Source organism: Rhinopithecus bieti, unplaced genomic scaffold, assembly GCF_001698545.2.
Source record: "Rhinopithecus bieti isolate Rb0 unplaced genomic scaffold, ASM169854v2 scaffold_10657, whole genome shotgun sequence".
Taxonomy (NCBI): domain Eukaryota; kingdom Metazoa; phylum Chordata; class Mammalia; order Primates; family Cercopithecidae; genus Rhinopithecus; species Rhinopithecus bieti.
The window spans coordinates 890,173-903,879 of record NW_016806691.1 but is presented as its reverse complement, the minus strand read 5'-3'; the positions used below and the strand labels follow the sequence as shown (position 1 = coordinate 903,879).

The 13,707-nt window shown below is 37.0% G+C and overlaps 1 protein-coding gene across 4 annotated transcripts in view; it reads right to left on the bottom strand.

Annotated features, from left to right (window-relative positions):
- Window positions 1-13,707, bottom strand: part of RIC1 (RIC1 partner of RAB6A GEF complex) — a 147,684-nt gene that overhangs the window by 36,420 nt on the left and 97,557 nt on the right. For all 4 annotated transcript variants that reach the window (XM_017877436.1, XM_017877435.1, XM_017877438.1 and 1 more), the window contains 2 exons: window positions 8,562-8,653; window positions 3,587-3,675 (listed from right to left, as the gene is read on the bottom strand). In XM_017877436.1, coding sequence (XP_017732925.1) covers window positions 3,587-3,675; window positions 8,562-8,653 — 181 coding nt within the window. The remainder of the gene's footprint in view (window positions 1-3,586; window positions 3,676-8,561; window positions 8,654-13,707) is intronic.

Here is a 13,707-nt window from a genome sequence, read left to right as displayed (position 1 = left end):
GGACTACAATGGACTATATCCGTGGTATAAGACAGAATGAGAAAAAAGCCTCTGCCATATAGGTAAAGAATTAGCAAGAAACACTTTCATGTTTCATCAGTGGAACTCAATGGAAAATAACACTCCCTTGATAATCTGAAGCCACAAACCCTCACTGTGATTTGTAATTTGTACAATGTAATGTGGTTCACACAAAGAATACAATGCAAAGGGTTAGAGACTGATGTAGTGTTCCCAAGTGACCAGCAGAAGCAAAGACATTTAAATCCTCTCTGGAAAAACTCAAATGTTATCCAGTTCTCAAAGTGTTACACACACCAAAAAAACGCAAAAAAAAAAACGCTTCAAGGAAAGCAATGAGCTCTCAGTCAAAAATCCTAAAATACATACACAAATGAGCAAGAACCCAAAGGATCAAGACATGGCAGAAACAGACTCAGAAAGGCTTCAGATTTTGGGATTAACAGACACAGAATATAAAATAACTGCTTTTCATAGCCAATGAAATAAAGGAGAAGACTCAAGGAGCAGGATGCATACAGATTGGAAAAAGAGCTAAATAAGCCTTTAAATAATAAAAAATACAATAACAAATTAAAAACTTGATGGACAGATCAAACAATATATTAGGCATAACTAGAGAGGATCAGCAAACCCAGATGGAGAAAAAATTTCTAGAATGCAATCTAGAGAAACAAAATATAAAAAATTTTAAAGTTAGGTTAAGAAACATGGAAAAAAGTATAACATATATCTGAGTTCCAGAAAAAGAGATTAGGGGAGAGGCAATATTTAGAAAGATTGGTTGAGAATTTTCCAGAAATAGTTCAAAGACATAAATCTTCATCCAGCAAGCCTGAGTCTCAAGCAGGATTTGAAAAACAAACAAACTTCTTCACCTTCCACATCACAGTGAAAAGGCAGAAAGGAGAAGACAACTTGACAGATGACCTCCCAATAGCTGCAATGGAAATCTAATGATACTAGAGCAAATTCTTCAATGTATAAAAAGAAAATAACTGCCAATCCAAAACAGCATAGCCAATCCAAAACAGCATACCAAGTTAAACTATAATTAAATCACATGGGGCAAAATAAGTACATTTCAGACTCTGCCAAAGTAGAGTTTACCTTCAAAAAACTTCATTAAAAGAAATTCCAAAGGATGTATGAGAGGTTTTCCAGGCAAAAAATGGTCTCAAGAAGAAGGTATGAGTTGGTAAAAGATATGGTGGGCAAAAATACTGGTATTAGTGGGTAACACTAAGTCAACATGAATAGTTAAAGATCCTAATTGTGATGGTTAACACTGAGTGTCAACTTGACTGAATTGAAGGATACAAAGTATCAATCCTGGGTGTGTCTGTGAGGGTGTTGCCAAAGGAGATTAACATTTGAGTCAGTGGGCTGGGAAAGGCGGACTCACCCTCAATCGGGGTGGGCACAATCTAATCAGCTGCCAGTGCGGCGAGAATATAAGCAGGCAGAAAAATGTGAAAATACAGACTGGCCTAGCCCCCCAGTCTACATATATCTCATGTGTTGGATGCTTCCTGCCCTCAAACATCAGACTCCAAGTTCTTCAGTTTTGGAACTCGGACTGGCTCTCCTTGCTCCTCAGCCTGCAGATGGACTACTGTGGTACCTTGTGATCATGTGAGTTAATACTTAATAAACTCCCCTTTATAAATATGTATGTATCTATTCTATTAGTTCTGTCCCTCTAGAGAACCCTTACTAATACAGATATTGGTACCAGGAGTGGTTCTAGAGGAACAGAATATTAAGGATTGAGTTCCTTCATTGGTTTTGGGGTTTCTGGAATTGGCTGCCTAATATCATTAGACCCCAAAATGCTAACGACTCTATTTGTAATAGTATGGAGAACACTGACAGTCCTTGACGTGAACTGTTTAAGAGAATTATGCAAAATAAATGCATTTGGCACTTCTGAGTCAAGGAGTTTAGTGACTCTATACATAACACCTTTGACCATATGTGAAGAACCAAGGAACATAATGAAGCTAGTTGGTTGCTCCTAAGTTTAGTGAACAAAGTGATGAAAGAAAATGAACTCAGGGATTCTATCTCCCAGAAGCAGACACTGAGCCTCAAATCTGCTAAGACTGCCCTGAAAGAGAGTCCTATCTCCTATAGAGAAAGAGCTAAAATTGTGGAAACACAGAGACAAGCTCTTATCATTTGAGTGGCTGACCTGCAACGAAAGGTGCATACACCTGCATCACCAGGTGTCTACTGTTAAAATGAGGGCACTGACTGGAAAAAAATGGGACTCTGCAACTTGGAAAACGGATGTGTGGGAGAACCCTGATGAAGCGACATTCACTGAGTTTGTAAACTCTGGTGAACCTTTTTTTGCCAGAAGAAACAGCTTTCCCCATCCCCAATAGTGGCAACATCCCCTCCCGGACCCATGCTGCCATTAGCCCTTCCACATTTGTCTGAGGAGATAAACCCTGTGCTGCCTGAGGCAACAGTGATGCCCTCCCGAGGCAGTTGCCAGGCAAGATAATGTTGATTCTCCTCAGGAGCCACCCTCAACACCTGTTTGCTTCTAGACCTATAAATAAAGTCCTGGCAGGCCTCTAGAGGTGAGGTTGAGAGTGTGACCCATGAGGAGATGCACTATGGGAACTGCTCAAGTTTTCTAATTTATATAAACAGAAATCTGGAGAACAGGCACGGGAATGGATATTAAGGGTGTGGGATAATGATGGAAGGAAAATAGAGTTGGATCAGGGTGAATTTACTGATTTGGGCCCACTAAGTAGGGACTATGCATTTAAAGCTGCAGCTCGGGGAGTTAAAAGGTTCTAATAGCTGAAATATGGATTAAAAGATGGCCCACTGTGAGTGAGCTGGAAATGGCTGACCTCCCTTGGTTTAATGTAGAGGAAGGGATCCAAAGGCTTAGGAAGATTCAGAAGGTGGAGTGGATTAATCACTTTAGACCTACTCATCCCAGCTGGGAGGGTCCCAAAGATATACCCTTGATTGATGCCTTGCAAAACAGATTTGTAAGGGCAGCACCTATAGGATTCTTTGAAGAATCCTATAATTGCACTTCTCTGTATGTCAGATTTAACAGTGGGAACTTCAGTCACTCAACTACAAAATTTAAATACAATGGGAATAACTGGATCCCAAGGCAGCAGGGGCAAGTGGCACTCAATTATCAAAGGCAAGGTGGGCGTAGCTACTATAATGGACAGCAGAGGCAAAGCAGCAATCAAAATAGTCTGACTTGTGTAGAACTCAGCACTGGCTAATTAATCACGGTGTTCCTAGAAGTGAAACTGATAGGAAGCCTATTGCATTCCTACTTAATTTACACAAGCAGAAAACTCCTAGGTTGAATGGACAAAACACTAATTTGAATTATCAAAACAGAATCACGGCCCCTCAACTGATTTCCAGACTTGAGCCAGTTTACACACCCAGAGTCCCAATACTTGACCTATAGCATGACATGTACTGTTTAACTTAAAATCAGCATCTGCTACACATAGCATTACCAGTACATTAAAAATGGTTTTTTTTTTTTTTTTTTTTTTTAAAGACTCACCAGGATACTGTTTTGCTGTTAGCTCTAATTTATGAGATAGCAGCATGGCTCCAGTGCTGTTATCTATTGTATAGACCTGCACAGAACCACTGTGGAAACAACAACAAAAAACTTTTAGTGAAAAAAGACAAATACAAATAGAAAAAGCATTATATAACTCTTATGTTCTGCTGGTGGGAGTGTAAACTAGAACAAAATCAGTTTGTCAATAAGTTGCAATCATCTCATAAATTTGAACAAAGGCATATGCTAATCTAGCAATTTCACTTCCAGATATATCCCAGAAATTATTGTCTAATGTTTACTAGAGATATGTACAATGTCCATTGTACTACTGTGTATAATTTTTAAAAAAGGAAATAGCCGGCTGGGTGTGGTGGCTCATGCCCTGTAATCCCAGCACTTTGGGAAGCCCGAGGTGGGCGGATCCACGAGGTCAGGAGATCAAGAACCATCCTGGCTTAACACGGGTGAAACCCCGTCTCTATAAAAATACAAAAAATTAGCCAGGCCATGGTGGCGGGTGCCCTGTAGTCCCAGCTCTCGGGAGGCTGAGGCAGGAGAAGGTGGTGGAACCTGGGAGGAAGAGCTTTGCCAGTGAGCTGAGATCATGCCACAGACATCTAGCCTAGGTGACAGAGCGATACTCGGTCTCAAAAAAAAAAAAAAAAAAAAGGAAATAGCCTATCTAGCAACGTGAGGAAAAAAACGAACTTTTATTTGGCTATAGTACATATGATGTAGCAATATAATACTATACCATACAGCACTGAAAATCAATGAACTTTAGCCACATGGATAGCGGATACCGTTAACCCTTGAACAACATGGATCTGAACTGCACAGGCCCACTTATACATGTATTTTCTTCTGCCTCTGCCACCCCTGACATACTTCCTTTTCCTCCTCCTCCTCAAGCCTACTCAACATGAACACAGTGAGAATGAAGACTTTTAGGATGATCCACTTTCACTTAATCAATAGTAAGTACATTATTTCTTCCTTATAATTTTCTTAATAATCTTTTCTCTAGCTTACTTTATTGTAAGAATACAATATATAATATTAGTATATATAACATGGAAAGTATGTGTTAATTGACTATATTGTCAGTAAGGTTTCAACAGTACGTTATTAGTACTTAAAAGTCTTTGGGGAGTCAAAAGTTACACGGAAATTTTCAAATGTGTTGGGGGGTTGGTACCTCTAACCCCTGGGCTGTTCAACGGTCAACAGTATATACATTTAAGAGATAAAATATATATATACACACACATAAGTGTGTGTGTAAAATCATAGCAAATATAAACATACATATTTGATATATATATAGTAGATATATAGTATTAATAGTAAATATATTTGTGGTAAAAAATACAACGAAGAGTTCATGTATACAAATTTCAGATTAGTGATACTCTGGTGGAGAAAGGGGAGTATCAAAGAAGAGGGGTAAACAGGAGGCTTCATCAGCACTGGTGATGTGTTCTTACGTTGGATGGTAATTTATAAAGATTTTAGTTTTAAAATATATATGCTTTTTGTGTAAATGGTATATATATTTACTTAATTTAAAACATCTTTACAAGGGTCAAATTTATGAAGGGCCTGAAGCCAAAAGTAAAATCTCTATAATACTTCTAAGCTACATTTCAAAATTGAACTACAATGATAATAGAAAAGTCTCATTTCTGCTTATGGTATATTCTCAGTTCAAAAATTTAATGCACATTCAGCATTTGAAAATGAGGCTCCTGCTTTACATTACTTATGCAACACTATCATAGTGAGAAAAAGAAACAAATGTTGTTCTTAAAGATACTTTTTAATCTAAGAATGCTTTTGCACATAGTAAGATGGCACTGGTTTATGACTGCCAGACTGTTTTTTTTTTTTTGTGAAAGGAGAAATCAGATGGTTTCTTCACAGCAGCTTTGATCCATTTCCATCCAGGTCCTACCTCTTCTCAAGGATTAGAACTGGGATTAACTAAAAGACCTGCAGCAGTAAGCTCCTTAAAGTTGTCCCACAGCTTACTCTGTTATTGTTTTCTTTTTTTTCTTTCTGTGTACCATTCTGGATAATTTCTATGCTTTTCAAGTTCATTAATCGTCTCTTCTGCAATGCCTCATCTGTCGTTAGTTCCATACAGTGTATTTTTCATCTCAGACATATGGTTTTCACCTCTAGAAGTTTAATTTCAGTCTTTTTCTAATATCTTCCATGTCTCAGTTTAATATTCAAGAGGGACTCTCTACAGCTCTCTGAAGCTCTTTGTGCCACCGGTTTGGTGTCTATAATTATGAACTCTAGCTGCCTTGGTTTTCCCAGATTCTCTGATTTCCATGTGCTTATCTCAACTCAGGACCTATCTCCTCAATCCTGTGCTGCAGCCTACAAACACTCAAAATAATAAAAACTAAGGGCAGTTACAGAGAGATAATTTTGTTTCTCATCTTTCAGAAATCACTATCCCTTGTTACCTTATGTTCGTGTTTTGAATTCAAAACAGCTCTTTCATATTTTTGTCCATTTTCTTGACTGTATCAGGTGGGAGGGAAAATCTGATCTGTCATTCCATCATACCCAGAAGCTAAATATCTGAAAAAGATTTCTTTCCAGACTATCTACCCAAATAGATCATCTCCTGCTGAGAGACAGCACTAAGTGGGTAGCAGGTGTTTGTTTTTGCTTTGCATCTGACAACTGTCAACTGCTAACCCTGGGTTGCTGAGCTCTAAAATGCTAGTGAGAAGTCCATGTTTTAAATATAAGAAGCAGGTGCTAAGTTACTACTTATAAAAGTCTGACAATCTTTTAGGTGTTCTATAGTGCCTGTATCCTTTCAACTACTTTTCCTTCCATTTCTCACCAGCTCAATGTAACAGAAAAATATATTTTCATTAAAAAGACAGGACTTACTAACTCCAAAGCAAATAAATCTCTGTAAGAGAGATATGGCTATTGTCAGCCTAAGTGATCAAATTCAGCATCATTAATACTGAGACAACTTGACATTATTACTAAATGATACTATAGGAAGTATATATCATCACCCATGACAAAATGTAACCAGAATCTAGTAATACCTTTAAATATTTAGGTAACAGGAAGGTTGTTCAAATACTGATCTGCTGCCACCTGGCATCCTAAAAGGAAGCTGGCTTCTTACACAACTCTCAGGACACCAGCTATCACCTAGTGTTCAAGGCAATTAAGTCCTGATAAGTGTTGGCAGATCTGGACTAGCAAGACACTGGTTTGTTATGTCACACAGCTAGAATCACAAAACTTTAACCCTAACCCATGGGCATGCTAGAAGAGAGCTTGTAGTCTCCCAGCTGATGAAAATTGAGGTGGCTGAAAAGCTATAAGCCAAGAGTCTACCTTCATTATCCTGGGGAGGGCTAGTACTTACGAATCATGTAGCTTATAAGCCCATAGCCTAGGGAGGAGTACTTCTTCTGGATTCTAACACCCAGCCTTGTGCTAGCCCCAAATGCAGGAAATGGAACTGCACACTTGCCACTGCTTCTGTCTCTGTGTATTTTCTCTAAATGTTTTTCCATGCCTGATGTGTGGGCTTTCTAATCAGTTGACTGTATTGCTCAACAAGAACCAACTTCCAGGTCAGTCATGACAGGTGTCAGATAAACTAGTTAAATGCCATCATGAGGAAACAATGAGGCAAATCTAGGATGCAGGATATTCTATAAAGAAATGACTCAGACTCAAAAAAAGTCAATGCCATGAAAATAAGAAAAGTGGTGTAAGGATTATTGTAGGTAAAAGGTAACTAAAGAGAATTAATAACCAAATATAATTAATGAATCTTGACTGATTCTGGTTGGAACAAAGGAGGTATAGAAGAAATTTAGCTGGTAGCAACTGGGTTAATTTGCATATAAACTGGGTATTAGATCCTATTAGGGATTTATCATTAATGATCTCATGTGATAAAGATATTCCATTTATACAAGAGAATGTCTCCTTTTTCAGAAACCAAAAAAATAAGGCAAATGTATGTCAACAGCAAAGTGGATAAATTATGCTATATTCAGAAAACGGAACGTTATTTATAAACCAATTTAAAAAATGATTACAACTACTGGTAAATGACATGGATGAATCTCACAATGTTGACCGGTTACTAAGTGAGTCAAAGAGGGAATAAGAGTTGTGACTAGGAAGTAGCAGAGGCAGTTTGTGACTGTAGTCCAGCAATGTTTTATTTACTGATCCAGTTGTGAAGAGATGGGTATTTGTATTACATTAAACTATGAATATTTGGATTACGTACTACTTTGTATGTAAGTTTTTGTTTCACAATGTGAAATAAAAAGGGTATTATAAACTTTATGCCAATAAGTTTGAATGTGTATAAGAAAGAAACCAATTCCTGGAAAAATGCAACTTGCCAAAATGATGTAGGGAGAGATAAAAAGTCTAAATCCTCTTAAATCTATTTTTAAAACTGGGCTGGGCCCAGTGGCTCATACCTGTAATTCACAGCACTTTGGGAGGCCGAGGCGGATGGATCACGAGGTCAGGAGTTTGAGACCAGCCTGACCAACATAGTGAAACCCCGTTCTACTAAAAATACAAAAATTAGCCAGATGTGGTGGCGCATGCCTGCAGTCCCAGTTACTCAGGACGCTAAGGCAGGTGAATCACTTGAACTCAGGAGGCAGAGGATGCAGTAAGCCAAGATCACGTCCTTGCATTCCAGTCTGGGCAACAGAGAGAGACTGTCTCTCTCTCTTTCTATATATATATTTATATATATCCAAAAGCTGCCCTTTACTTTTGTTTGTTTCAATCTAATAAAACACTTTTACATTTCATATTAAAGTTGACTGACAAATTATGATAGCATAATACAGTTTATAAGTGTGTTAGAAACATCTTATGTTTACAAAAAAACAGTATTTTTTGCAACAACTCTTAAAAATGCAAAAGTCTACATCAATTATACCTCACACAGCCAAATGCCATTAGTCGATACTTGTTATTTACTGCTACACACGTTCCGTCAACAATATCTTGTGGCCAAACTCCATGAAGCTGCTATAATAAAGAAAAATAGTTAAGGCTTAAAAAGTGTTTCTCCAAATTTACTGTAGTCAACATAATTCTCCTTCAATAAACACACAACTTCTAATGCTTTATTTGGTTTCATCTGCAGAGGAAAATATCCCATCAGGACTATCCCAATAGTCTCCCTTAAAATACTACCAAATAGTCTCCCTTAAAACCTCAAACTTCTCATGAATTGGTCTAATAAATACTTAGTCCAGTGCTAGTTAATCTATTTAAAAAACACTAAAATATGGAAATTCATCCCCAAACTCAAATAAAGATGACTTTCTTGTTAGAATGTAAACACTTTGATAGCGGAAACAGCATCTAACTTGCTCACTATAATTATTCTCATCACTTAGCACATAGTATTTAACTTCTCAGTCAGTGAAAAGTAGTACATTCTGTTTGGTTTATTCTTTAGAAGCAAAATTGCTTACTATTCTCTACAATTCCCTTATTTATAATGTAATGGTTAATAGCATGGTATCTGGAAGCCTGACAGCTCAGGACTACCTTCACTCCTCAAAATGATTATTTGATCTTTTAAGCTTCATTTTCTTATCTGTATTTACCTCTTAGGGTGTTTCAAAGATTAAATGAAGATACATATGTAAACTATTTAGGACAATGCCTACCATTCAACAAACATTCAATAAATAAATGACATTATTAGTAAGCGTATATGCTATTTAATTCCATATATAGAAAAATACAGCTCAGTTGTTTGCTCTTATTTGTCAAATCACAGACATTCGATGACAAATTCCAAGGCAAATGTCATAATCATTAGTTCAGTTAGCACAAAAAGTGGCACACTATAATACAGCACTTTATTTTTGGATGATCCCAATAGTAAACACTAAAGATACAATATAATCACAACTATTTGAACTAGAATACTACAGATTTCATTTAATTCCACAATCAGCTATATAATCTACTATCTAAACATGGAATCTTTGCTTTAGTAGGAATTTTATCTTTTAATTTTAATAATAAAACTGGACATTTTATGTCACAAATGGTAAAGACAGCAGTGAGAATTGGTTTTTTGAACTGCTGCTTAGATTGAAATTCAATCCTACAATAAGTATTTTCTAGGTGGTTACGATTCACTAGGCACTGCTCTAGGTGCTGAGGCTATACTAGCACACCAAAATCTTTACTTGTATCCTTGCTTTACATCTGAGTCAAGAGACAGACAAGTTAAAAAAGTATATTGTATATTCGAGGTTAAAAATACTATACAAAAAAAATTAAGCAATGGTGGTAAAGAGGGAGTACAGGGGAAGGGTGTAATACTCAACATGTTTCCCTGTAAGGATGCCTTTTGAGGAAAGTCCTCAAAGAAATAAAGCAAGTGTAAAAGCTCTATTGTAGTAGCATTTCTGGCATGCTCAAAGACCAGCAAAGAGGCCTGTGTGGACAGAGTGAAGTGGATGGGTTGTGAAAGAAAGGAAAGTAGTAAATGTGGTAAGAGAGGTAACAGGAGGTCAGATTTTTAGGGCTTTGAAGGCCACCATAAGAATTTTGGCTATTTCTTCAAGTTATACGGAAGAAGAATATTACTTTTTTTAACCTTTTCTGTCATGAATTATAATAAAGAATACATGAAAATGAAACGTACATCTCAATTAATATCACAAAGCAAGCACTTGTGGAATTGCTACTCAGGCCAAGAATCATCAGTACCCAAAAGTCTCCCAATAGTGCCCTTCCCAATCACTGTATCCTCACACCCCTACAACAAAAAATATCCAGATTTACATGGTAATCACTTCCTTCTTTCTTTTAAATCATCATCACTTAAACATGCACCCATATATACTCTAATTTTGAACGGCCTATGTTATTTGCCCTTTAATTTTTACCTAAAATGGAATCATAGCGTGTATTCTTTTGTGTCTAGCTACTTTTGCTTACTGTGTCTATAAGATCTATCTGTGCTGTTGCATATAGCCTAGTTTGTTCATGTTCATTGTAGGCTTAAATATTGGGCTTAGCTCACTGGGTTGCTTTGGCCTCCCTTAGTCTGGCCAGCTCTTTACTGTCTTGTTTGCTCTCCAAGGCCTTCAAGCATATTAAAAAATATATTTTTTCTCCAGCTCTTTTAGTCCTCAGGAGGTTCTGTTCTAATAATCTAGTCCTACTGAATGAGTTTCCACAGAGAACTAACATAATCATATTTTAACACATCTGTTAAATGTCATTTAGTTATTTCCCTATTACCAGTAATACATACGTACTGTTTTCTTGTAATGTGTATTTTCTATCTATACCTTATTTAGTAATGTCCATCTGCTTTTCATTAGCTTTTGAATCCCTAACTTACATACGAATAAATGCTGAGAATTTATTTTGTACTAACTCTAAAGTACTTGGAAAAGAGTCAATCACTTTTCAGCCCTAATATTTTATTTCCAGTCTAAACATTTAAGTCCCAAAGATAATTACAAATATATATGCACTTTATAGGAAAAAAAAATTTTTTTTCTAATTCATCAAAAGTTTATTTTATTCTTATTTATATATTGACACAGGTGATCACAAATACATTATTCAGTACTTTATTATCTGAATAAAGTTGATAATGGAAGATATTAGATAGGAATATTAAAGTTGATAGCAAACAGAATGACGACAATTAAAAAAGGCCATTAAAAACTTAAATTCCTTTCCAGTTAAAGAGATATGATGAATATAAATATTTAGCTTCTTGGACTCCTAAAACCGTAACTTCTACAAGAGAAAAGAGTTTTTGTTTAAAAAAGCATAAAGCGGCAAAGACAAAAATAAAAGGAGAGGAGGCGGCATTAGAAAATTTTAGAAGCTGGAAAGCATACCAATGAGTAAAATCCTTAACTGGCAGGGAATAATGCTGAGAAACATCTAAATTGTAGGGTACACGAAAGGCTTGGGAATTCAGGTGTCTTTGAAAGACTAAACTAAATGTTGTAGAAGTGGTTCAAAACCTACTTAAAGAAGCAACTAGGTCCTCCCAGAGCACTTCCCCACAGCTGAGCAGCCAATAAATACCCTGCCTCCACTCCTACAGAAAACTGGTTATTTTTCTTTGGAGAAAAACAAAACAAAACAAAACACCCCCACCCCTATCCCCTCCACCAGAGGCGTATGGACCACACTGAAAACAGGAATAGAAAATAAAGGCTCACATCTTGAATTTGGACTCTCTGGCCTAACTCTTCTGTAACTCAAATCCCAGAATATTGGGTAGCCAAGCATATATCCTCTAGAAAGGAATGCAGGACTGTTTTCCAAGGAACACTGGAGTGAGAAGAGAACTTTAGAGAAAAAAGAGTAAAAAGAAGCGAACAAAGCCACCTGGACATATGGGACTATGTGAAAAGATGAAATCTACATCTGATTGGTGTATCTGAAAGTGATGGGGAGAATAGAACCAAGCTCGGAAACACTCTTCAGGGTATTATCCAGGAGAACTTCCCCAACCTAGCAAGGCAGGCCAACATTCAAATTCAGGAAATACAGAGAAGCCACGAAGATATTCCTCAAGAAGAGCAACTCTAAGACACATAATTGTCAGATTCACCAAAGTTGAAACGAAGGAAAAAATGTTAAGGGTAACCAGAAAGAAAGGTCGGGTTACCCACAAAGGGAAGACCATCAGACTAACAGCGGACCTCTCGGCAGAAATTCTACAAGTCAAAGAGAGTGGGGGCCAATATTTAACATTCTTAAAGAAAAGAATTTCAACCCAGAATTTCATATCCAGCCAAACTAAGCTTCATAAGTGAAGGAGAAATAAAATCCTTTACAGACAAGCAAATGCTGAGAGATTTGTTACCACCAGGCCTGCCTTACAAGAGCTCCTGAAGGAAGCACTAAACATGGAAAGGAACAATCAGTACCAGCCACTGCAAAAACATACCAAATTGTAAAGACCATTGATGCTAGGAATAAACTGCATCAACTAACGAGCAAAATAACTAGCTAACATCATAATGACAGGATCAAATTCACATATAACAATATTAACCTGAAATATAAATAGGCTAAATGCTCCAATTAAAAGACACAGACTGGCAAATTGGAAAAAGAGTCAACACCCATCATTGTGCTGTATTCAGGAGACCCATCTCACGTGCACACACACACATAGGCTCAAAATAAAGGGATGGAGGAAGATCAACCAAGCATATGGAAAACAAAAAAAAGCAGGGGTTGCAATCCTAGTCTTTGATAAAACAGACTTTAAACGAAGAAAGATCAAAAGAGACAAAGAAGGCCATTACATAATGGTAAAGGGATCAATTCAACAAGAAGAGCTAACCTAAATATATATGCACCCAATACAGGAGCACCCAGATTCATAAAGCAAGTCCTTAGAGACCTACAAAGAGACTTAGATTCCCACACAATAATAATGGCAGACTTCAACACCCCACTGTCAACATTAGACAGATCATCAAGATAGAAAGTTAACAAGAATATCCAGGAATTGAACTCAGCTCTGCACCAAGCAGACCTAATAGACATCTACAGAACTCTCCACCCCATATCAACAGAATATACATTCTTCTCAGCAACACATCACACTTATTCCAAAATTGACCACATAGTTGTTAGTAAAGCACTCCTCAGCAAATGTATAAAAAACAGAAACAATAACAAACTGTCTCTCAGACCACAGTGAAATCAAACTAGAACTCAGGATTAAGAAACTCACTCAAAACTGCACAATTACATGGAAACTGAACAACCTTTTCCTGAATGACTACTGGGTACATAATGAAATGAAGGCAGAAATAGAGATGTTCTTTGAAACCAATGAGAACAAAGATACAACATACCAGAATCTCTGGGACACATTTAAAGCAGTGTGTAGAGGGAAATTTACAGCACTAAATGCCCACAAGAGAAAGCTGGAAAGATCTAAAATTGACACCCTAACATCACAACTAAAAGAACTAGAGAAGCAAGAGCAAACACATTCAAACGCTAGCAGAAGGCAAGAAATAACTAAGATCAGAGCAGAACTGAAGGAGATAGAGACACAAAAT